General features: G+C 36.2%; 1 protein-coding gene across 4 annotated transcripts in view; it reads left to right on the top strand.

Moving 5' to 3' along the window:
• Window positions 1–25,809, top strand: part of Tubgcp5 (tubulin gamma complex associated protein 5) — a 34,817-nt gene extending 9,008 nt beyond the window's left edge. For 2 of the 4 annotated variants that reach the window (XM_015480335.2, XM_048793459.1), the window contains exons 4-23: window positions 3,559–3,655; window positions 4,041–4,120; window positions 4,767–4,902; window positions 7,417–7,531; window positions 7,966–8,055; window positions 8,697–8,790; window positions 9,519–9,765; window positions 11,296–11,498; window positions 12,144–12,259; window positions 13,300–13,568; window positions 14,527–14,725; window positions 15,365–15,553; window positions 16,646–16,828; window positions 18,180–18,264; window positions 18,364–18,484; window positions 19,322–19,500; window positions 20,606–20,731; window positions 21,310–21,398; window positions 23,858–23,958; window positions 25,146–25,809. In XM_015480335.2, the coding sequence (XP_015335821.1) occupies window positions 3,559–3,655; window positions 4,041–4,120; window positions 4,767–4,902; window positions 7,417–7,531; window positions 7,966–8,055; window positions 8,697–8,790; window positions 9,519–9,765; window positions 11,296–11,498; window positions 12,144–12,259; window positions 13,300–13,568; window positions 14,527–14,725; window positions 15,365–15,553; window positions 16,646–16,828; window positions 18,180–18,264; window positions 18,364–18,484; window positions 19,322–19,500; window positions 20,606–20,731; window positions 21,310–21,398; window positions 23,858–23,958; window positions 25,146–25,192 (2,766 nt within the window). In that variant the 3' untranslated portion in view covers window positions 25,193–25,809. Of the gene's footprint in view, window positions 1–3,558; window positions 3,656–4,040; window positions 4,121–4,766; window positions 4,903–7,416; window positions 7,532–7,965; window positions 8,056–8,696; window positions 8,791–9,518; window positions 9,766–11,295; window positions 11,499–12,143; window positions 12,260–13,299; window positions 13,569–14,526; window positions 14,726–15,364; window positions 15,554–16,645; window positions 16,829–18,179; window positions 18,265–18,363; window positions 18,485–19,321; window positions 19,501–20,605; window positions 20,732–21,309; window positions 21,399–22,189; window positions 23,299–23,857; window positions 23,959–25,145 lie in introns of those variants that run through there. The other 2 variants (XM_048793460.1, XM_048793458.1) reach the window with 2 other exon arrangements.
• Window positions 25,810–26,140: the final 331 nt, after the last annotated feature.

The raw sequence follows: 26,140 nt of genomic DNA, 5'->3' as shown, positions 1-26,140 counted from the left end.
ATCCTGTTTTCAATTTCATTGATATCTGCTCTTTCTCTCTCTCTCATCATTCATGTTTGTGTGTGTTTATATTTATACACACATACAAACATATAATATATACATATATATGAATATATACATGATATATAGATATATGTATATATTCATTTATTTGTTTATTTTTTTATTTTGGGAAGGGGTACTGGGGATTTAACCCAGGGGAACTTTACTACTGAGCCACATCCCCAGCTCGTTTTATTTTTTATTTGGGGACTGGGTCTCAGTAAGTTGCTTAGGACCTAAGTTGCTGACATTGGTCTTAAACTTGTGATCCTCCTGTCTCAACTTCCTGGCATTATAGGTGTGCACCATTGCACCTGACTCTGCTCTCATTTTTATTATTTAGTTTCCTTTGGCAGATCTTTCTTCTTTTTCCAGCTATCATTCTGATAGTCATCTCTAGTTTATATCTATTTTCAAATAATTATATTACTTTCACAGGTAGTGTAGGTGCCTTGTACAGAATAATCATAGTTTCTTCCTCCCATCCCTTATAATATAACCATCATTCATTTCACTGAGAAGCAAAAATCATTTTTTTGTTTTGAATAATTTTTGCCATTATAATTTCTAACAAACTGTGAGATGCAGTAGTGCACTCCTGGTCATCCCAGGAATTGGGGAGCCTGAGGTAGGAGGATTGCAAGTTCGAGGCCAGCCTGGACAAATTAGCAAGATCCTGTCTCAAAATATGAAGAACTAGAGATGTAACTCGGTGGTAAAGTACCCTAGATTCATCCCCCAGTACCAAAAGTGATAATAATAATAATGTTTGTTTGTTTGTTTTGTTTTGTACCAGGGATTGAATTCAGGGGCACTCAACCACTGAACCACATCCCCAGCCCTATTTTGTATTTTATTTAGAGACAGGGACTCACTGAGTTGCTTAGAGCCTCACTTTTGCTGAGGCTGGCTTTGAACTTGTGATTCTCCTATCTCAGCCTCCCAAGCCTCTGGGATTACACCGGTTTATTGTTAGATCAACTAAGAATATGCAAAATATAAGATTTTATTTTACCTTCATTTTTTTTTCCTTTTCTAATGCTCTTCAATTCTTTATATAAATTCAAGTTTCCAACCTGTATCGTTTCCTTCTCTATGAAAGATTTCTTTTAACATTTCTTGCCAGGTATGTCTACTAGCACAAATACATTCAATTTTTTATTTAAGAAAGTCTTTATTTCTGCTTCACTATTGAAGGATAATTTTGCTGGATACAGAATTCTGGGTTCTAGGGAATTTTTTTTTTTTTTTAACACTTGGAGTATTTCACTCCACTTCTTTCTTACTTCGGTTTCTGAAGAAAATTCTAATGTAATGCCTATTCTTGTTCCTCTTAGGAGCACCTTCTCTCTTAGACTTTCTACAATTTGTATATTATATGCCTAGTTGTAGATATTTTGTATCTATCTTTCTTGGTGTTTTCTGAACTTCTGTGGTTTGGTATTTGTCTTTAATTTGGGAAAACTATCATTCTCCAAATATTTATTATCTTTCTTTTCTTGATGTTCCCATTACAGATATATTATGTCTTTTGTAGTGTCCCACCGTTCTTGTATATTCTGTTCTGTTTTCTTCATTCATTTTTCTCTTTACTTTTAAATTTTGCAAATTTCTGTTGACATATGATTGAGCTCACTTTCTTTGCTTGTGCCAGTCTACTGATGAGCCCATAAAAGGCATTCATCATTTCTTTTGCCTTTTTTTTAAGTTTTATTTTTTAGTTACACATAATACCTTTATTGTATTTATTTATTTTTATGTGGTGCTGAGGATCAAACCCAGGCCCTTGCACATGGTAGTCAAGTGCTCTACCACTGAGCCACAACCCCAGCCCCTTTTGCCTTGTTTTTTATGTGTAGCTCTTCATTTTGATTCTTTTACCGAGTTTTCATCTCCCTGCTTGTATTACCTATCAGTTCTTCTTTGAAAACTAGCATGTACCTAATCATACGTATTAATAGGATTCAGTGTGATATTTCCATACATGCATACAGCATTCATTGATCATATCCAACCTTCCTTCTTCTACCCTTGCATCTCCCCACACCTTTCCCAGACTTTAGTGATCACTATTCAAATCTTTCTTTATAATTCACTTTTCCCATCAGAGTCCTTAGCATATTAATTATAGTTATTTTAAATTTCTGATCTGATAATACCATGTCTGAGTCTGGTTCAGATGATTGCACATTTTCTCCTTACATGCCATGTCAAGTGCCCAGTGTTGGCTACCTGAGCCCAGATTCTAGGGATTTCCAGGAGGGATGGGGACTCATCTGAGCATGTAATGCCTGTGTGACTGAAATTGTCGAAGTTCCACATTCCCCAAAGAAAGCAGATGTTCCTCATAAATCACATTATTTGCATGAACTATCTAGAAAATTGGTATAGCATGGTTCAATACCTGACATTTACAACACTCTAATTAGTTCTAACATTTTAAGAGCTTGGTCAACAGAAACCAGGCAAGGGCCATTCATGAAATAAGACCTTTTAGGGAATGTACAAGGCTTCAATAACTCAGGCCTGCTGAGTTCACTGTTTTCTGCCCAGCTAATAGCTCAATCTAGAAATCAGTCTTGTAAATAAGGAAAGACTGACAATCAGATAAAAACTTGAACAAAGAAAAAATTTGCTTTTTCATGTTTAGCTCTTCACAAAAAGGCCAGCATACAAAGACAGTACTTTTCATAAAATAAATAGAATGATGTATGAGAATCATTGTAAATTATAAGTAAAAAGTATTGAGACTTGAAAATTCTTAGGCACAGCATAAATTGGTTTCCAGTAAAGCAAAATGAAATGACTTTTAAGTTTATAAAACAAATGCAAACTAAAGCAACACTGAGGTAATATTTTTCACTTATCTGATTAATAATTGGCATGGGAAATCTTTAATTTTATATTCTTTGCAATTATACATGCACTATTTATACCAAATGCAAATATGAATAATTTTCATGGGGATTATTTTGGCATTCCTTAAAATTTCAAATGCAAATATTCTTTGGCTAAATGTTTCATTTTTTAGGAATTTGTGATATAGATAAACTCATAATTATGAAGCAACCTAAGTTAGGGATAGCAAAAGATTGGGAAAAAATCTGAATGTTATTAATAGGACACTGGTTAAATAAAATATATCACATATATGTTAAAACTACTGGATATGTTTTAAGCTTCATGATGCATATTGCCAAAAGAGTAAAATCCATTTTTGACCACACTCTAAAGACACTACGGTTGTTCTAGGAGTAAAGACTATCATCAATTCAGGTGTTTTATACTTGTTAGCTGTATAGAACCTTAGATGGCTTTGAAGTTCCTTATGTGTAATCATTTGAGTTATGAAAGATGTATAGAGGTTAGGATTTATTTAGGTATAACTTGTTTTCTAAGACCAGAAAAAAATTGGGGACATAGCTATCATGGGGTTATCTTTCATTACTCAATCTAGTTTAGAAAGCACTTACCAACCTCATTGATTCATGTTCTGCATTTTTTGTTTTAAAGACAGATGCACATTATTCCATACTGTCACTCCTTCTGTGTCTGTCTGATTCTCCTTCAAACAGCAATTATGTGGAAACACCAAGAGAGAAAGAAGTGGGTATGTTACCAGATAGTTTAACATAAGAAATAAAAGAGAAACTGATTTTATTGCTTAATTACTTAGACATTGAGATTTTATTAAAAGTCGTAAAAATCTGAAACTATTTCTGTTGCTTTGGATGCCATTGCAAATTTTCACTTAAAATACAAGTTCTGACTTTGTACGTTAAACTACCTTTGTTCCATAAAGAGAAATTCACTTTTGAGAATGAGTTAATTAAAATGTAAAATGTATTAGAGCATTAGTTTGTTTCAAAGTTTTGAAGTTTTGTTTCCTGAGTGTGTTTTATTTTGAGGTTTGTTTAGACTTTTTTCCTGCACTTTTATGGTTTTTTCCCAGATATTTATGATAAAGCTGAAGAGATTCTTCTGTTGTATTTCAGAAAAGAAAGATGATTTTGACTGGGGAAAATACTTGATGGAAGGTGAAGAAATTGACCTTGGTCCAAATGTGGACACACCAGTAAGTGGCATTGGTTTTGCTATTGAAAATGTAAATACATGCCTAGGTGATATAGATGATTTTGGTGGATCGTTCTGCCCTGAAGCATCCTAGCTGAAACAGGAACACTCTGCACTGGGTAGAAGTTTATTATGGAAGACTAGTTAAGATTCTGTACTGGGAAGCTGAGTGGGGTAAACTCAACTATCCCTTAAACAGTAGTGATCTTGGATTTTTTGCCATCCAAAATCATTCTGTTCTTAAAATAGGCACTTAAAGGTTTTTTGTTTGTTTGTTTTGTATCAGGGATTGAACCCAGGCACTGAGCCACGTCTTCAGCCTTTTTTTATATTTTATTTAGACACTGGGTCTCACTGAGTTGCTTAGGACCTCGCTAAAGTGCTGAGTCTCGCCTTGAACTCGCAATTCTCCTGCCTCAGCCTCCTAAGCTGATGGGTTTATAGGTGTGTGCCACTTAATCCGCAGCACTTACAAAATTTAGGGAAAAGTTTCATTTGGTTTTTTGCTTTTCTGTCCGTGTTGCTCAGTTTTTTTCTTGTGAAATCCTTCTAATTTTTGTTTTTCTTGTGAAATCCTCTTAATTTTTAAAGTAAATAGCTCTAATTGTTGTACTCTCTTTGAAATGTGTATTTCCTTTTTAAATCAGAATTGGTCTGACGACAGTGAAGAAGAGGATGCTCAACAGCCCTTAAGCAGGGAGGACTCTGGGATCCAGGTGGACAGGACCCCATTAGAAGAACTAGATCAAAATAGAAATCTGGGGCCCCGAGTCAGTTGGAAAGGTATTGTATGTCATTCATTGGCTCCTGGTGTTTTCTGGGATATTGGTAAGGTCTGCCCCTACTTAAAAAATAAATCTTAAACCATTAGTAGACTTGTTTATACAGTGCCTAAAATGTAGCACTATAGCAATGTCTTGGTTTTGCTCCTCAGCACCACTTAAAAAATAAAAAGCAGTAATACTGGTAGCACTATAGAATTAATATTGAAAAGGGATTTAGAATGCAGGCTTTTTTTTAGAATGCAGTGCCTCACATGTGCAAGGCAAGCGCTCTACCACTGAGCTATAGCCCCAGCCCTGCGTTTTTTTAAACAGTTCTGATAACTTTATTAGTTCTAAATGTTCCTATTTATTTATTTATTTTTGAATTTGCTGATATTAGTGTTTAAATAAGTAGAGCTGTACTATTTACTTTTTAAATGCCAACTTTTTCAGTCTTTTTGTGAGGAACTCTGAACTGATAGAGTCTAGAAAGAGCCAGAAGCAACTTTAGAGATTAGATCATCTATTTCTTTGTTTCTTTTTGGAGATGAGGAAACAAAGAATGGTTTTCCCATAGCTGCAAACTGTGAGTCCGATACCAGCAGCCAGACCCTGTCCTCTGCACTTGGATCTTGCCAGATAGGCACAGAGTATTTAAAGCTGACTCCAGGTCTCTTGATTTTCTGCTTATACCTCCTTTTTTTTTGACTTTTGACTTTTGAGTTGGACCTCCAGAGAAGAGAGTCACTTAGTTCAGAGCACATTATCATCTCTAGTCTATTTTAGGGCTTTTTACTTTATTTCCTTTTCTTCTGTTTTGTTTTGTTTCTGATTCTCTTATTTCCCTTTCTCTGCCAACCCAGTTATAGATACTATTCTAATGTATTTGCTATCTGTCTTCTTATTAATGAGTTCTTGTGAAACACATGTACTAGTGTGTGTGTGTGTGTGTGTGTGTGTGTGTAATACATTTAAATTACATAACTGGGGCTGCTGGGGTGGAGTGCTTGCCTAGCTGCTCGCCTAACATGTGTGAGCCCCTGGGTTCGATCCTCAGCACCACATAAAAAATAAGTAAATAAAATAAAGGTATTGTGTCCAACTACAACTAAAAAGTAATATATTTTTTAAAAATTACATAACAGGTATTAGATTATGTGTAAATTTTCTTCTGTTGATCTTTTTATTCAACTTTGTTTTAAAACCTGTCCATGTTTGTTTCTGCCTGCTGAGTAGTATTCCAGTCTGCAGCTACCATATTTCTGTCACTTGTTCCCTTGATGATAGGCCCTGAGTTCCTCTGCAATCCCAAGTTCTCTGCCTGTCCTTGACCTTTGTGAGAATTTGGCTGGGATACAAGTTTCTTCTCTTATAATCTTATCAATACTTGATAAGATCCATACTTGGGACTTGGGAATTGTTTTCATCTGCATGAGTCTGACTACTAGTGATTTAGGGACAGCTCTTGTTATTTTTTGGTGTCTGGGACTTGCCCTTCTATGAATTGCTTGCCCTTTGATATCATTTACTTGCTTTTCTTTTGGACATCGTATCCTTTATGCTCTCCCCAGCCACCAGAGATCTTGGCAGATATTGATATTAATTCCCAGGTTTTAGACATTGCAGGTATCTTTTAGTCAGTCATCTGTTAACATGAAACTCCTTCATGATGGTGATGGTTTTCTGGTATCAGCTTGAGTATGTGGCCTTTATCAGATTACAGCAATTTATCTTATATTTCTTTTTTTAAATAAGTCTTTAATCACAAATAAATATTGAATTTTATCATATGCTGTTCTTTTCCTGAGGCAATTTTATAATTTTTCTTTTTTACCCTATTACTATGTTAATAAATTGTCGGATATTGAATCATCTTTGAATTCCTAAGCTAAACTTCTTTGATTGGGTTTTTTTTTTAATACCTTATTAGGTTTTTTAGGTATTTTTCAATGTTTTTTTTTTTCCCCCGTACTGGGGATTAAACTCAGAGACACTCCAGTGAGCCACATCCCCAGCCCTTTTTTGCATTTTATTTAGAGACAGGGTCTCACTGAGTTGCTTAGTGCTTCTATCTTTTCTCTTTCATGAATTATTTATCATATTTTTACCTGGTTTACCATCATACTTATATTAGCCTCATAACTTTCCCTTATTCTCTTTTCTGGAACAACTTGTGTAAAATAGAGATTATCTAATCTTTGGAATTTAGTACAAGTCTTAAGACTTTGGGGATGTTTGGAAAAGTTTTCTGTTACCATTTCAGTTTCTTTAATGGTTATTGGACTATTTGATTTTATCATTTATCATTTTATTCATGGAGTCATTTTAAAATTGAGCAAATGTTTTTTACTTTCTAGCCAATGGGATTTAATTAAATATTATGTATGTGTTCTGTGTATGTGGTTTTAAATATGTCATGTTAAAGAGCCATTTTCAGGTGTGTTCTGGAATAGAGTTGTAAGTCCAAATATCACGACCAAGTATTATTATGTTAACTTTTATAACCTATACTTATTACATTTCTTTCCAACAGATGAGCCAGATGGCCGGAGCTGGTTAGAACAGCATGTGGTCCATCAGTACTGGACAGCCAGACCCTCACGAATTCCACATAGTTTGCATTTACACTCCAATTTAGCTGCTGTATGGTAAGAAGTTAAACTTTTCATTTAATGTAATGAAAGAATAAAATTTGATGTTTAGACATTTGGCTTTGATTTGTGATTTAAATCAACTACTTACCTGAAATCTAAGCTTGTTAGTTGTTGTTTTAAGACAATTCTAATTGAACAATTTTTAAATAACGATTTAAAACAAAAGTACATTTACTGTTTTACAGAAGACACATTGCATAGTCGTAAACATTTGCCTAAATCAGCAATAAACATAATAGTTGGAAACACCCTGAAAATGCTTCTCTGAGAGTATTTCAGTGTGTAAAATGAATATGGAGGGCATTTATCATTTTATTTGCTGATTGATTACTGGCTGAGGTAGCACAAACTTGCTTGTGTTCATTGAGGTAAGTAACTTTACCAAGTTAGAAACTTAACAGTTGACATTTATGTTTGCTCTCTACTAGGGATCAACATTTGTACAGTAGTGATCCATTGTATGTTCCAGATGATAGAGTTTCTGTTACTGAGACACAGGTTATTCGGGAAACTCTATGGTAAGATTTCTTAACTATTTGGTAATAATTTCTTAATTTATTAGTGAGAAGCAAAACTTTTTGTAAAGGAAAGTGCTCATAAGTTTTCCACATGCAAACTAGAAACGGGCCGTTAGAGATGAAGTTCAGACTTTGGATTTGACTCTGGAAATTGGAGATGTTGACATTTGCTTCTTTTCCATTTTAAGTAGTTTAGTATACGATTTTATTGAATTAGGACATCATTTTTTTTAAACTGTTTGAGCTCAAAGCAAAGTTTGTTGTTGACTCCTTTTACTGGGCAGTGTATTGATGAGAATTGCCTGTACCAAATCCCGTGGCCGGGAATCTTAGGCTTGTAGTGCTGTTATGGCTGAGTGCCCAATCTTGGTGCTCCTGCCGAAATGTGTGAGACTGACAGTTTCAGGCCTGGGATGGTCTCTGGGTCATCAAATATATGGGAAAGGTGCTTTGATAACACTGTTTCAGACTTCTCCCTAAGATGATGTTGAGATATCTTGAGTCTTAAGGTAATCAAAGATTGATGTTTTTCATTTTCTTATCATCTGACCTTTTTTGTCCCCTAGTTCTGAATCTTTAATTAAAAATTTCTATAATAGATATTTTTCTAGACTTAACATATGTCTTTTATTTCATTTCAGGTTACTTTCAGGGGTAAAAAAACTCTTTATATTTCAGTTGATAGATGGGAAGGTAACTGTGAGAAACAATATTATAGTAACTCATTTGACACACGTAAGTTATTTGTATTTATTTTAATTTAAGAATTCAGCTAGAAGCTGGTGTTGTAGCTCAACAGTAGAGAACTTGCCTCATACATGTGAGGCACTGAGTTTGACCCTCAGTACCACATAAAAATATATAAACAAAGGTATTGTCCATCTACAACTAAAAAAAATATTTTAAAAAATTAAGCTAAATAATGGGATTTATATACACGGTGGCAGTATAACTTCAGAACATTTCACAGTGTTGGAATTAACTGTTAAATATAGTTAAGATTCATAAAGCAAAATTAAGTTGTGTATCTTTACAGTACATAGACCATTCTTTAATATTGTTTCTGACATTTTATTTCGATTTGCATTGTGTTTATTTTTTCCCCTTTTATTCTGTATTGGGAATTCGACAAACTGCAGTTGTTTTACTTATAGTTTATATGTATTTTTAAAAAGTATAAGTACAGGCACAGTGGCACATGCCTGGAATTCTAGCAGCTCAGGAGTCTGAGGCAAAGGGATGGTGGCTAAAAAGTATAAGCCACAATTCTGTATTGCATAGAAATTTATGCTCATTGTTTCTCTTAAATATAAAACTAGATGTTCATCATTGTACTGCTTTGTTTTCTGCTAAACATGGTGTTTAAAGCAGTCACAAAAACAATATTTTACAATTAGGGGGCAATGAATTTGAATGTTTATGGAAGTCTGACTTTATATAATTGGGGTTTGTTTCTGTGATAGAGCTGTTTACGATCTGTGCTGGAACAAATTGCAGCATATGGCCAGGTTGTATTTCGACTCCAGGAATTCATTGATGAAGTCATGGGACACAGCTCCGAAAGCCCATTACCTGGAAGTGGTTCCATTCCTAAAAAGTCAACTGAAGCTCCCTTTAGAACCTACCAGGCTTTCATGTGGGCCCTGTACAAATATTTTATTAGCTTCAAAAAGGAACTTACAGAAATTGAGAAGTCCATCATCAATAATGGTATTTAAATATCCTTTAATTCATGAGATACATAACTCTTATTTGAAATGCCATTTAAGTTATTTAATAGTATAAGGTTTGAAAGTTACGTGGCAAATAAGTAATTCTCATGCATTCAATTTTTAAGTTATTTTTGAATTTATAGTTTTAAGCCTTTCATATTCCTAAAAATTCAAAAAGTGTAGAAGGATTTAAAGTGAAATTGTTTTGCCTGTTCAGTTCCCCAGCCAATCAATTCCCTTCCGAAGAGATACCAGATCCTCAGCCTTCTCATGTACCCTTCCAGAGCAGTTGAGACATGCGCAAGTAGTGCAGACATAAACAAATACCTCGTAGTCAGTACACTACTCTCTTCAAGTTGTTTTCTGACTTAAATTTTGAGGATTATACCATAAAAGTATGTGAGAACCTCCTAGTTCCTTTTTATAAATTGGTATATCATTGTATGGCTATCTCATAGTCTTAGCCCCCCTTGATGGACATTTAGATTTTTTCTACTCTTTTGCTCTTACCTTCCCAGCTGCATGATAACCGCTTACACATTTTAGTAATCAGACTCACAGAGCATATTATCTGTGGGGTAGAGTCTTAAAAATTTAATTGCTGAATCAAAGAGTATCTGATGGCATGTGCGATTTTACTGGATTTTTTTCACCTTGCTCTCCAGTGAGGTATAGATTAGTACATTTCTGCTCTTGCTAGCAACATATATAAACTACCTCTTTCCTCAATCTCTCAACAACAGTGTGTTATCACACTTTTTGGTCTTCACCAATATGACAAGGATTAAATAGTCATCGGTGTAGTTTTTTGGTTTTTCTTTCTTTCTTTTAATTCCTTCTATTTTCAACTACTGAAAAGAGTGGTATACAGAGTTCTCATGTGCCCATCACCCTTCTTCCCCCAGTGGTGAAACTTTATATAATTACAGTGTAGGATCAAAATTGGGAAAGTTATATGGTATAACACAGTACCCAGTCTGTATGGGGTCACCAGCATTACATACTTGGGGTAGTGGGGCATAGTATCTTTGTGATCTTGCCATTTTATCTCTTAAATCCATACACCCACTTCCATATCCAGGACAAGGAATTGGGCCTACCACATGGGAATTTGCTCAAGCTGTGCCACTCCTTTATAGTCACAGCCTCCCCTGCCCCCTCATTAAAATGGTAGACCACATAAAGGAGTCTATTCTTGTTTTATCCATATATGTAGTTTTAATCCACATTCTTTCATTATAAGTGAGGTTGAGTCTCTTTCCATATGTTTAAGAATCACTGTTTTTTCCCTTTCTGTGAACTGTAGATTTCATGATATATTATTTTTCTGCTGATTTGTCTTTCTCCTTGACTTCAGGGGTTATTTTTTCCTGAGGGAAATTGACTTCTTGTGATGTGAAATTAAAACCTGTTTGGCCATGCCTTTTCATAAGCCAAAGAAGTGGCTTAGCATTGTTAGCAATTATATCATATTTTGGACCCAGATGTTTTTCCTTGCTGTTGAATTTGACTTTATTGATGCTTGCAGATACCACCATAACTCTTGCAATAGTAGTGGACAAGCTCTCACCTCGATTGGCTCAGCTCAAGGTTTTGCACAAAGTGTTTAGTACTGGAGTAGCAGAAGTTCCCCCTGACACTCGGAATGTTGTCCGGGCATCTCACCTGCTCAATACCCTGTACAAGGCCATTCTTGAATATGACAATGTTGGAGAAGCCTCTGAGCAAACTGTAAGTGGAACCTCTACTTGGTGTACAGTGCATGGTGAAGGAGTGGTATATAATTGTTGCAGTTATTTATTAAGTGATGTTTATATCATGATGTGTCAGACAGTTGCTTAGAGTTTTAAAGTTAGCTTCCAAATTCAAGACTGTAGGAAACTACCTTTTTAGTTCTAGTTGCCAAGATCTCCAGAAGAATGAGGCAAGGACAAAGCCTCTTGTAGATACTTGTATTAACTCTTTTTTACATAAAAAACACACCTTTATGATAGGAGGCATCTAAAGTAGTAACATTGATAGAGATAGTAGAATGGTGACTACTGGGGGCTGGGGAGGGAGAATGGGGACTTGTTTAATGGGTGCAGAGTTTCAGTGTTACATCATGAACTAGTTCTGGAAATCACTTAAGTACATTTAAAAACAGTTAAGGGCTGGGGTTGCGGCTCAGTGGTAGAGCATTTGCCTAGCATGTGTGAGGCACTGGGTTCGATTCTCAGCACTGCATATAAACAAAGGTCCATCAACAAATAAAATATTTTTTGAAAAGTAGAGAAGTCCAGACACTTTTTTAAAGGCATTTTGGAAATGTTTAGGCCTCATCTCACCCTAGTAGCAAGAGCTGAGAGCACTGACTGTGCACATTCTGCTCCGTAGGTCTCCCTCCTATTCTCTCTCTGGGTGGAAACAGTGCGGCCATACCTGCAGACTGTGGATGAGTGGATTGTGCATGGGCACCTGTGGGACGGCGCCAGGGAGTTCATCATACAGAGGTGCAGCCAGCCAGCAGCACGGGGGATGTTAGGTGTTGGCTTCACTTGTTTGTTTCCATGTCAAAATTGAATGCTCCAAGCTTCACATGGTACTGAGAGTGCAGTTTGAATGACAGAGCTGTGTTGCCATCATAGCATAGTTATGTTCTATTTGATCTATAGAAGATGTAAAATACCAGCCAATTAAAAAAAATTTTGTCAAGTTATATGTCACTCACAGCTTTTCATAGCAATTTATTTTAGAATAATTTTAAAATGTACACTGCATCCCATAAAATGAAGTTAGATGATATGAAATGGTTCTAACTATTCCCATTATAAATTATCAGTAAGATAAATGATATGAGGGGCTGGTTGGTGGCTCAGTGGTAGAGCACTTGCTTAGCATGTGTGAGGCACTGGGTTCAATTCTCAGAACCACAAATAAATAAATGAATAAAATAAAGGTTCATGAACATCTAAAAAAATTTTTTTTTTAATTATAGGATATGCCTCTAATATATTTATTTCTCAGAATAAGCAACTAAATTCTTATCCTTTAGCTTGTTAATATAACAAGTAAGGAAAATATTAATCCATTTATAATGATTCCCCTTCCATAAACTTATTTTTCTGGCAAAATTTTATAAACTGCAGGTGACAGCTGTACTCTGAATAGTTTTCAGTTATGCAGCCTGGTTAGATTGTGATTTCTATTGATAGCTATCCATTGAACACCCCAGGAAAGGCACCTTTAAGTCCTGGAGCCTAGAAGGTAACAGTTTGCACAATGTTCTCTTTGGAGGAACCAGCCTTGCTTCAGCTGAATCTTAGTAAGATTTATATCTATGCTAAGATATATAAAGATATATATCTTATGTATATTAGATACATATATCTTTATATATCTTAGCATAGATATAAATCTTACACCTAATTTTATATCTGTGCTAAGTCCTGTTTCATCAGCTCATAGGAGAATTTTTGTGAAAATTGGATTCTGATTTTTCTTCTAAGGCAATGAGTGAGTTACAGTTTAAAATTTGTTTGAATCTCCTTAGGAACAAAAATGTTCCAGTAAATCACAGAGACTTCTGGTATGCAACTTACACATTATATAGTGTATCGGAAAAGACAGAGAATGAAGAAAAAATGAATGACAATGCTAGCGCAAGTTCTGGCAGTGACCAGGGTCCCTCCAGCAGGCAGCACACCATGGTGTCCTTCCTCAAGCCTGTCCTCAAGCAAATCATAATGGCCGGCAAGTCAATGCAGCTGTTGAAGAACCTGAGGTGTGCGGAGAGCACTGCGAGCCAGGTGGCAGCCAGAGGTAGCCCATCTCTACCTCACCGTCCTCCTCAGCATCCGGTCCATTGCTCCCCAGTCACTCCTGTCACCCTGAGAGTCCTACTATTTCGTAGTTTGAAAATCACTGGAGCTTTTTATTTTAATGGAATTTACACCATGATTGAATGAATAATCATGGTACTCTTGATTGAAAAACTGATTGTCCTCATTGGGAACTTTTAGCATTTTGTTTAGAAAGACAGTAATAATAAATTCCTCACTCTCAATTCCTTAGACCTAGTTCTTTAAAAATATAATTTTCTCACATTTCTTGGTTCAGTGCAGTGTTTAACTCTTGTGCACCATGGCCTCTGGCAGAGAGGAATTTTCCAGTGAGCAGTTCAGACCTGATTATAGAGTTTGAGAAAATCTTTATATGATTTTTGTGTTTTTTTAATACAATTTAAGTAATTTACTTAAATATTTATCAGCTGACTAAAAAGGCTTAAAAGTCAGATGTGACCAGATGTATTTAGCTTATAAATCACCTCCGTATTATTATATTATTTCAGTTTATCATATCTACTTTAAATAATATTTTTACATTGCACAGTATTTCTTTTTTAATTGAACAGTAAGCTATTAAGAGCTATCCAGGGCCAGTGTTGGTAGGGTTTTTTCCAGTGAAATTTGATTCCTACAAGTCTTATTGTAGCATTATACAGTATGGTAGTAACTTACCTTTCAAGCATCCTGCTTCAGATATTAACTTTGTTCAGAATAAAATCAGCTTGTATGTGTGATATTTAACCATGAGCTTTTCAGTTGTTTAACAGGATATAATATGTTTAGTTTTGCTGTACTACAAGGGTAAAAGAAATAGGGATAGTCCTTCATAAACCAAAGGAAAATACCAAGCTTTATTAAGATGAAAGTCTTCCATATTTGTTGATAGTATTTATGAGAATATGATTTACCTTACGTATTTCTTCATATTTCAGACGCAGACAGAAAAAGCTTATACACCCTCTTTCTGGAATCTGTACAGTCACGTCTTCGACGTGGAGAAGATTCCACTCCACAGGTCCTTACTGATCAACAGGCAACCAAAGAGAACCTAATTAAGATGCAGTCCATAGCTGAAAGGCATCTTGAACTGGATGACATTCATGACCCACTGCTGGCCATTAACTTTGCAAGGTGATACACACCTGCAAGATTTTCAGTGGTTGAAATGGCAACATCTGTACAATATTTAGTAACTGTTTATTTCTGCCAGGTAGGGCTTTCCAGAATTAAAAACAAAAACCCTTGTAGCCTCTCCTTCCTAATGAACAGAATGCAAGAAAATATGCCTTTACCTATGTAAGATATATAATTGGTCCTTCTCATTGTGTGCAAAAGTTTACAGATTTGGCCTTGCTGGTGTCTCTATACTCTTAGGCCCCCAAAAGTGCTATGGCTTACCCAGATATGCTCCTGAATTCTGGGCAGACATTGGACACACACTGAGTCAGGGTCTTCCTGTGCATAAAATGTGTCTTGGGCTTAAGATGCTTTTAGGCACTTAGCTCAATGGAATAAGCCATTAATGTCCACATGGTGTCACACTGTCTGATGACCAGTATTTGCTGCATGCAGCCCTAATGGAAGGACCAACCCCAGAACCTGACCTTAAAGGTGGCAGCAACTCTGAAAGGATGTTTTGGGGAGAAAGGGTTTTCTTCCTGTAAAATTCGCTAATCTTAAGACAAAAGGTAAAAGTAGGACTCTAGGTTTTAAGAGAATTCTGTTGACAATAGCGCATGAAAATTGAAGCCTCACATTTTTATTTTCAAGGTTGTATTTGGAGCAGAGTGACTTTCACGAGAAGTTTGCTGGTGGTGACATATGTGTGGATAGATCATCAGAATCTGTAACTTGCCAGACTTTTGAATTAACATTGAGATCTTGCCTCTATCCTCATATTGATAAGCAGTACCTAGCTTGTTGTGGAAATCTCATGCAAACCTTAAAAAAAGATTACAGGTAACCAGGAGTAAGTTGGTTTTGGAAATAGTAGTTTATTGTCCTTTTAAGAACAGTTGGGTTGTTTTGGTTTGGTTTTTCTGAGGGATGCTCAGTGCTAGGAATCCAGCCCAGGGCCTCATATAAAATTATTTAAAAATCTGTTTTCAAGTTAGTTTTCATTAGAGTAGGAAATGGACATGTAGTAAGCACACATCCAGTTGGGATCAGTTAGCCATCAATATATTCTTATCTGTGTTGTGAAATTCAGTTATTTACTTCTGAGAATGTGTCCCAAAGAACTTATACAAAAATGCTCATCACAAAATTGGCTATTAGGATGAAAAACATGAAACTACTTGGTAATAGATGACTAGTTCTTTTAACTATGGTCAAGGACTAGTGTAAACTGTAAAGGACGTGTATAAAGGACTAGTGTACACATGTAAAGAACATGTGTAAACTTCATAAACTTCATAAAAATTATGTCAATATAGAGTTTTAAATAACATAAACTGTCCTTATAGCTTAAAAGGCAGGATACATATGATAAAAATTAGATGTTTTAAAAATCATTGGAGAAAAGACTGGAGTAAAATACTCCCATGTATTAACAGCAGAAATTCACCATGGAGACATGGTGGCACACGCTGTTAATCCCAGTGACTTGGGAAGCTGAGGCAGGAGGATTGCAAGTTCAAGGCTAGTCTTAGCAATTTAGTGAGACTCTTTCTCAAAATTTAAAAATTAAAAAAAGGAAAAAAAAAAAAAGAGCTAGGTATATATGTAGCTCAGTGGTAAAGGGCCCTTGGGTTCAATCCCAGTACCAAAATAAAGAAATTCACAATGGATGATAGCATTTGGATTGGTTTTTGTTCATTTCGTTTCATATTTGTGACTTTGCCTAATTTTCTATAATGTTATAGAAAGGTATTTCTTTCTAGTTATTATACTATTTTATTATTGAAAAAAGTCTTTAATATTTCTAATTTTAATAAATGAAGAATGTAAATCTATTTCATAAAGGTGGTGGTGTACCAAATCTGGAATTGATCTAGAATCCTGCCTTATAAACTTAAAAGATCTTTCTGTCCCTATCTTCTCTCCATTCAGATTGGTTGAGTACTTGCAGGCCATGAGAAACTTTTTCTTAATGGAGGGTGGAGATACCATGTATGACTTCTACACATCAATTTTTGATAAAATAAGAGAAAAGGAAACCTGGCAGAATGTTTCTTTTCTTAATGTCCAACTCCAAGAAGCAGTAGGACAGCGTTATCCTGAAGATAGTTCACGGTAAAATATGTGAGGCACCTTTTATGTTAAGTAGTGTAAAGTAAATCATGGGCCATGTGAGTTTTTACATGTATTAGGCATTAGCCCCATGAGTTTTACTAATTATTTTACATATAAGAATATCATAGGGGCTGGGGATGTGGCTCAAGCGGTAGCGCGCTCGCCTGGCATGTGTGCGGCCCGGGTTCGATCCTCAGCTCCACATACAAACAAAGATGTTGTGTCTGCCAAAAGCTAAAAAAAATAAATATTAAAATTCTCTCACTCTCTCTTAAAAAAAAAAAAAAAGAATATCATAGTTGGGCACAGTGGCACACGCCTCTCAGGGATGGCTTAGAGCTCTTCTGATTCTTGGCCTCACTCCCTTCTAACACAAAGCTCTTCACCCTCACAAGTGACTTCTACACTCATGCTCAGGCCCCTTCTAAGTTTCCCCAACAGGTGGGCCAAGCTTCATCTCTCAAGGAATAGAGCCTTTTTTGTCTGGTTCTATTTTCTGAACCTCATATCTTATATACATACATGCACATCATATGCTTTCTCCTACCATAGTTCACATTTCAGGGATTTGGAAGTATTTCTGGCTTCCCCAAGTGCTATTTCCCTCTCTTCCATCTGTGGCCTGGCAGTGATATGCTTGCTTGGTGAAGCGCTGTCTCCCCTGTACCATGAAAGTGACTGCCAGTCTGCATTGGGCAGGGAGTCCCTGGAGGAAGGAGAAATGGGCTATCAGGACTGTTCTGAGAGAATCACATGAAATAAAGACATGGGCCAGAGTATTGCCTGGCGCCAGAACATTCCCAAATTCTGTGTTACTGGCTTGCTTTCTTGTGGGAATTCTATTTAGACCCTTCTCAGGAACACATGGATGAAGCAGTGTGCGGCACCTTGCTGCAGAAGCAGATGGCATTCTTTCACTCTGGCTCTGGAAACCTCTGTACTCGATGCATGCCTAGCTCACTGAGGAGGCTGCTCTTCTGTTCTCTCCCCCACCCCTGAGCAGAGGAGTATATTTTCTTAGCCTGTGCCTGACTTTTACCAGAATTAAGCTCCGAGCCTATTCTCCAACTTTGTCTTTTTTTTCTAATTAATTTATTATCATTGTTAAGTATCTCTTTTATAACTAGCCCTTTGTTTAAAATCTTTACTCCTCTTCCTTATTTCTAAAACTAAATTCTGTTCTCGAATACATGCTAGAGAATGAATTTGTTAGCATAATTGAATTTTATGAAATGCAAATCTCTGTTAAACGTTACATAAATAAATGCTGAAATGCTAATTGTTTTTGAAAAGATCATTTTTTATGTGAACATAATATTGTCACAAACTAAACCTGAAATTTTTTGTTTAGACTATCTATATCTTTTGAAAATGTTGACACAGCTAAGAAGAAACTACCTGTTCATACTTTAGATGGTCTGACCCTGAGTTACAAGGTGAGTGTGGGTATTCCTTTTACAAACATTGTTTTCTATTAAAACTAAAAATGTAAACATAGGTTCCTTTCTTTTCTCATTCTGTATTTGTTTTCATAGGTCCCATGGCCTGTAGACATTGTTATAAGTTTGGAATGTCAAAAAATTTATAATCAGGTGTTCCTTCTCCTATTGCAAATAAAATGGGCAAAATATAGTCTGGATGTTTTACTATTTGGTGGTAAGATTATTTATTTATTTGTTTGTTTATGTGTGGTGCTGGGAATTGAACCCAGGGTGTTGTGCATGTAAGGCAAGCACTCTACCAATTGAGCTCTATCCCTAGCCCCAAGATTTGTTTATAACAGATAAACTGCAATTCAATTTTAGTCCTGAAGAAAAAGATTGGTATTTTTTGATGATTTTTTAAAATGTGTAAACAGACACCAACCTAATGTGTATTTATAGCATCAGTTTAATGGGCCTAAAATAGCTGAATGAAATATCAAGTTGGGTGCACTGGCATGTACCTGTAATTAAAGCAACTTGGGAGGTAGGAGAATTCAAAGTTCGAGACCAGCCTGGGTAACTTAGCAAGATACTCAGCAACTTAGGGAGATCCTATCTCAAATAAATAAAATGGACTGGGAATGTAGCTCAGTGGTTAAGTGTTCATGGGTTCAAAACCCAGTACTGAAGAAAAACAGAGAGGGAGGGAGGGAGGGAGGGAGGGTAAAAAAGAAAAGAAATATCAAGAAGTTGTACATAGGGTTTATCTGAAATTCAATAACAAAGTAGGAATTTAGCCCAAATAAATATTCTTTTTAGAGTATGCAAAAGTGCCAAATGACAAGTTAATGGGACTTTTACATGTTTCATGTGACAGTGGTAACAAATGATACAGGGAACTCTTGACATTTCGTCTTCTAAAGGCACCGAAGTTGGGTCCTAGTGTGTCCCTGTCATGGTGCTCCAGCAATGCCTATGCCTCGTACCCCAGAATTCTCTCTATGTAAGAGTGTGGTGGGGTTTGAGCCAATGTGCTTTTCACCTATTGTGCTCGTTCAATCTTTTACAGAACTTGCAAATACTACTGAAAAATCACAACTTAAAGAAGGCCTGTTGAGTGAGCAAGACGCAGTTGCTCAGTTTGGATCACAAAAGGCACCAGTAGGACAGCAGATCCATCGCATGTTCCTCTTAAGAGTGAAACTCATGCACTTTGTGAACAGTTTACACAACTACATCATGACCAGGGTTGGTATCTGCCATCTGCCTCAGTTCTGTCACTTTATGTATTTATTTGTTTATAGAGCACAACCTATAAAATTTTGGCAATACAAAGGAGTCCCCAAATACTTGTAACTTGTGAAAATGGGACATATACAAAATTTAATCACAGAATAAGATATCAGCGGGAGGAAATGATGTTTTTTAATTTACTAGCACTTGTGTCCAGAGACTGCAACCCCTCTTGTTTCCGGCCCTTTAGCACAGGCACACTTGGAGCTCCTCTTTCTGAATTCCTTCAGAACATGCTACATTGTACACTAAATTTCATCAGTGATGATTGCTGTCCCTGGAAAATTGATTCAATATTTAGTATCGGTCCAAATCCTCAGGGCAGGGAAAGTGCCACCAGCTTAAATACTTTTTTCTCAGAAACAAGAAGTAACTCACTAAAACAGTAAATGAAACTACTTTTCTTACACATCTTAAAACTGGTTCCAGAGGAAGTTCTGAAAGAGAAGTTCCAATATTTGAACTGTAGCAGTTATTATTAGAGGCCAAAACTTCCTTGGCATTTGAAGTTTGCTTCAAAAAAAAAAAACCATCCCTTTGTTTATAACTATTCTGGTACATAAATGCTGAACCTTTCTTATTAAATGAAGTGACCCTTTGAAGCCTGTGCTTTGAGCATGAAAGACGAACTGAGTGCTCTGTGCCTCCCCATCCTGTCACCAGGCTGGCGTTAAGTTAGGCCCTTAATTATTAAAAGTGTTAAATAGGAATTTAAGTTTTCAATTACAAAAACGATGCTTATATTTATTACAATTTTCCTGATAGTTTTTTTTTTTTTTTTTTTTTTTTTAATCAATGCATTTGCTTGTTGATTTGATGAATTTGCTCTTTCGCAACAGGAAGCCTGTTAGTCTGAAGTTCAGTGCTGAGTGCAAGTGTCTGTTCTAAAGGCTGCTGTCAGGATCAGAACATCAACACATCCAGTCATCCTTTAAAGGAGGGTGTGATTATGAAGGAAGAATTTGTGAAAAGTAGAAGAGGCTGGTAGAAAGTTTTGTGTACAGCACACAGCCCTCAAAGATGAGATATGCTGATTAAGCTTTTTATTTTCTCTTCTAAGATTCTTCATAGCACAGGGCTGGAGTTTCAGCATCAAGTTGAGGAAGCCAAGGATTTAGATCAGTTGATTAAAATTCACTATAGATATTTGTCAACCATCCATGATCGATGTCTACTGAGAGAAAAGGTATGAGAGATGTTACCACCCATGTGGCCAGTGAGGCAGGAGGAAAGCTGGGCAAGTGGGAATTTCTATCTGCTTTGCAATTTTGTGATTATTAAGTTACTATCCTGCACAATCTTTTCCTAGGAAGGACAGGGTCAAATGAGGTTACATTACCTACCCCTGGAAGTTATATTTCTAAGAACAACATGAGAACTGTATTACCATAGTCAGCATTCCCTGTGCCTTACACCTGGATTTATTTAGAAAATTAGGTCACAATTGTGGAGCAATTGTGTATTCGGCTTAATGTGAATATATGAAATTGAATAGTATCACAACCATTGATCTGAATGGCCATCCCAGGGTGGTAGCTTGCCTTCTTGGTTCCACTGTGCTGCCAGTACCTCCTAAATCGTGTGCAACAAATGATCCATTCCAAGTGGACCTGGCTTGAAGTCTGGTGCCCTCCTTATACATAGAAGGCAGTCACTGCATTGATAAGCTTTTTCTGTGATTTAATTAAATTAGGTGAAAGTGTTGGTGTCAGTGTCCAAGCACAGTTACAGAGCCTGTGTTCTGTCCCTGATTTTGATCTCCAGGTCAGCTTTGTGAAAGAAGCCATCATGAAGGTGTTGAACCTGGCTCTCATGTTTGCAGAAGGTTGGCAGGCCGGCCTGGGGGCTTGGCAGTAAGTGTACACCTCGCGACTGTCTGTCTTCTGACTGTTTCAGCTTCCCTTCTAACTGGCTTCATTTTTTTTCATCTTGACAACACACCAATTACCGCTATATTTAAGAAGAATTTAAAAACCAAATTTGAGGGATGGAAGTATAGTCAGTAGTAGAGCACTTATCTAGCATCTTAGAGTCTCTGGGTTTGATCCCTCATACTTCAAAAAAAGAAAAAAATAATAAAATCGAATTTGTTCACCTAAACTAGGCAGCATCAAGAATTGTGTGATTCTTTTTTTTTTTTGGTACCAGGGATTGAACTCAGGGTCACTTGGCCACTGAGCCACATCCCCAGCCCTATTTTGTATTTTATTTAGAGACAGGGTCTCACTGAGTTGCTTAGCACCTTGCTTTTTGCTGAGGCTGGCTTTGAACTTGCAATTCTCCTATCTCAGCCTCCCAAAGAATTGTGTGATTCTTTTATGAGGGAGAAAACATTAAGAAAAGTTTGAGGTCTTTTCATTAGGACTGGCAAATATTCTTAGATTATATGTTTTGTGTTTTATTATTATTATTTTTTTTACAGACACCTTCAAATGTATATAGAAGTAGAGAGGACAGCATAACAGACTTGGGTGCCTATCACCCCTTCTCCCATTTATTTGTGATGACCAGTTCTGTATCTTGTCCTCCACCTACCCCACCCCCTCACTTGCTGAATCATTCTAAAGTGGATTCTGGACACCGTGCTAGATTATAGTCCAAAGTTGTATTTTGTATGCTAATAGATGTGTATTTTACTTTTTAGAATGTTTGTCATTCACACGTGTCACTTAAGAAGGGAAAAGTTCCCTACAGTCAAGGGAAATGCTGAAAAGTTGAGGATTCAGGAGCTCTTCTTCCTATTTGATAATGTCACCAATTAGGCATCCAAGGAGGTTTCTCCAAAGAGGAAAATGGGACCTCAGCTCAGCCCAGGCAGGTTCTTTCTCTGCTGAAAAGAATTTCAGAACATGTCAGAAGCAAGGCACACCAAAGATTTATTTAAGGAGAGCAAAGATGTATACACCCAAGGACAGTGTGTGGGTACCCCTGGCTTCTCAGTGAAGAGAAGACTATAATGCACCCAGGGTTGAGCTCTCTGATAATATATATGGTTTTTCTCAGAGGAAATGTGCAAGTTCTTAGGCAAGCTTCTTTGTTTTGGGGGGAATTTTTTGGGTTGTTTTTTTGGTACTGGGGATTTAACCCAGGGTGCTTTACCACTGAGTCACACCCTATCTGTTTTTATTCTTTATTTTGAGACAGTGTCTTTCTAAGTTACCTAGAGCCTCACTGAGTTGCTGAAATAGATGTCTTTGCTTGCTTTGTTAATGCCCTCTCCAAGTGCAGAACTTCTTTCCTCATCACTGTGGGGCAGAGGAGAAAATCACTGCTGCATATGGTTTGCTAAACTTGAACTTTTTTTTTTCAACAAATTCTAAGAAGAAAGCAAGGGGTCGGGGGACTTAAGAAGCATATGAAAAATCATCAGTTTATGGAAGTTAGTTGATCCTGATTTATACTTAAAGCAGGAAAGTGAAAACTTGTAGATGGTGAAATTTGCCTAAGTACCCACTGATTATGTGATATTTAATATTATAGAATATTTTTAAGCAAATGGTATGGCTCTGTTTTAAAGGAAATCTTTAAAGTATACATTTATGAAATATTTATGAACAAAATGCTTTGATATCTCAGATTTGCATCTAAGTACCGGTGGGGCTGAGGATGTGTAAGCAGGGCTAGTCCCCTGAGTGCCTGCCAGAGGTGGATGAAGGCACATGGGAACCGATGGTGAGGTTCTCTCTTGTGAGGTAGTTCCCAGTTTAAGTTTCTCTCTCTCTCTCTCTCTCTCTCTCTCTCTCTCTCTCGCTCCTTTTACTTTTCCTTATTNGGGGCACTTGACCACTGAGCCATATCCCCAGCCCTATTTTGTATTTTGTAGAGACAGGGTCTCACTGAGTTGCTTAGCACCTTGCTTTTTGCTGAGGCTGGCTTTAAACTCGTGATCCTCCACTCTCAGCCTCCTGAGCCACTAGGATTACAGGCGTGTGCACCATCACACCCAGCTTAAGTCTCTTTTTAATAATTCCAGATATTAGGGTTTTATATCCTGAATTTGTTCTTTATTTCACAGAGAATATATGCTTGTAAAAAATAGAAATACAGAATTATGTAAAGGAAAAGGGAATATCCCCAATCCATCCTAGCTCCAGAACTAAATATTACCTGGAAAAGGCATGGTTTCATGAGCTACTTTGAAAAATTTTATCTTAAAGTAAGACAGGGTATTTTGTATTTTGTTTTATAATCTTCAAAGTTAGAATTTTAAATAATTAATGTACTTTTGAAATTACGCCAAAGATATTTTGTAGCCTACCTATATGTTTTGTAAGCCTTTATGCATTTACATATATTCAATTTTCTTTCCTAGAATGGAATCTATAGAGAAAATGGAGTCTGATTTTAAAAACTGTCACATGTTTCTTGTAACCATTTTAAACAAAGCTGTCTGCAGAGGATCTTTTCCCCATTGTGAGTACATCATGTTACAATATGACTACTTTTATATTTTCTTCATCTAACTGTGTATCGTTGTTTTGTTATTGATCTCATGAAGAATTTGCTTTTCTCACCATTTTCAAAACTGGAAGGTGCCATGCCTTGAATTTTGTTCTCAGAATAGCATTGGGGCATATGAACATCAGATGCAGATCCCTGGGACTAATGACTTTGCTTTCTAATACATCATTTATTATACCAGTAGGTTCCTAAAGCTGAAAGAAAGAAACTGGAAGAGTAATCATATGTAGACTTTGTAACTATTCATTTCCAAAAGATTGAATTTTTTTGTAAACAATTTAAAATTTCCAGGTCTGCATCTCCTCAGAAGGAAATGTGGACTTGACAATTCAGAACCCATGGTGTAAAATATAGAATGGTCTGAGGGGTGGTGGTGGTGGAGAAAAGAGAGAGTATTAATCTGTGGAAACAAAAAACTAAGTAGTATCTCTCTGTCTGACTTTTTTTGTAAAGAATATTTGCTGAGTTAAACTCTTTCCAAATTTTGCATATTCAGATTATAATACACTTATTAAGAATAGCTAAACATGCCGGACACGGTGGCACCTGTAATCCCAGCATCTTGGAAGGCTGAGACAGGAGGATCGTGAGTTCAAAGCCAGCCTCAGCAAGGGCAAGGAGCAAAGCAACTCAGTGAAACCCTTCTCTAAATAAAATACAAAATAGGGCTAGGGATGTGGCTTAGTGGTCGAGTGCCTCTGAGTTCAATCCCTGATACACACCTCCCCCCCCCCAAAAAAAAAAGAATAGCTAAACATTTAAAAAGCACCATGTTTTGGTTATGTAAGAGGAAACAATGATGTAGTCGTCCACTCTGCTAGAAGGTGGCAGTGTGATTTGAGCAGGCTCCGGGTTTTATGTCATATCAGTCAAATGTACTTTTTCAATGAAATGCCTAGATTTTGTTTTCAAAATTAAAATGATTTGAAATAGAAACAAATCTTACTAACCTTTCCCATTTATACTTAATAAATAAAGATAATAATTCTTATTATACATTAAAAAATAAGTGTTTATTTTAAAATAGAACATGTTTAAATACTTTTCAATTTTGAGCTTATTACAGCCTTATTGAAACATTTAAAAGTATTGAAACTTTTTTTTTTTTTTTTTTAACATTATTTTTCTTCTTCCCACAGTGGAATCTCTAGCACTGTCACTCATGGCTGGCATGGAACAAAGTTAGACATCCTCAGTGTAACACAGATCTCAGACTTCATCTTCATACTGATATATTTACATCATATGCAGCTAAGAAGTGAAAATCTTTTTATTTTGATTCATTTTAAACACTGTTGTTCACAGTCTAAACAAATGGATTGTAAATGTTTTCTCTGGATTATTGGAAAGTATATAGGGTGTATATATAAGAGTCTATAAATAATGCAAAGTGTATATAGGCCATTTACTCTTATATTTCCTACTATAAGCTATAAATTTATGATATTGATACTTTTAAATGTAAATTATATCATCTTTTGAAAATATAATTATTGATATTAAAAATAAGTCAATGTTCTTAAAGTTCTTTTATTCTTTTCTTGATGCTGCTATATATTGGTCACAGAAATTTTTATATAGAGTTTTACGTTCCATCTTCCCAAAAAGTTGTTTTGAATTGACAATCCTAAAAGTATTTATATTTTTATGTGACAGGAGGTTCCAAAATGGAAAATATCAATAAATATATGAAGCCAGCTTCACCTAGGGCCAGTTGTTGGTACATAATGTTGTTAAGTATTTCTCAGCAATTTGGGGAGCTAACCAGTGCTATCTTGAATAAAATTATGCTTGCCATTCAAATTTTCCACATTTCCTTTGTATATTTCTTGGCATGTGAAGACCATGCAAAAAACAGATGGCTAACGTAGGCAGAGAAGCTCAGGAAGGACAGAGTTGAACTGCTCATTAGTCAACTAGATCAAACTGACATTTATAGTCATTTATTAAAGTACTCATCCCATAACAGTAGAATACACAGAATATTCACCAAGATAGACTGTATATTTTGAGCATAAAACATACCTTAACAACTTTTTAAAAATAGAAATACAAAGTATAACCTCAGGCCACAGTGCAAATAGAATGAACAAGCAGGGATATAGGAGGCATGGTTATTCTCCCCCCCCCCCCC

This window comes from Marmota marmota, unplaced genomic scaffold, assembly GCF_001458135.2.
Source record: "Marmota marmota marmota unplaced genomic scaffold, marMar, whole genome shotgun sequence".
Lineage (NCBI taxonomy): Eukaryota > Metazoa > Chordata > Mammalia > Rodentia > Sciuridae > Marmota > Marmota marmota.
Note: the sequence above shows the minus strand (reverse complement) of the source record. Positions and strands in the feature narration are given on the sequence as shown.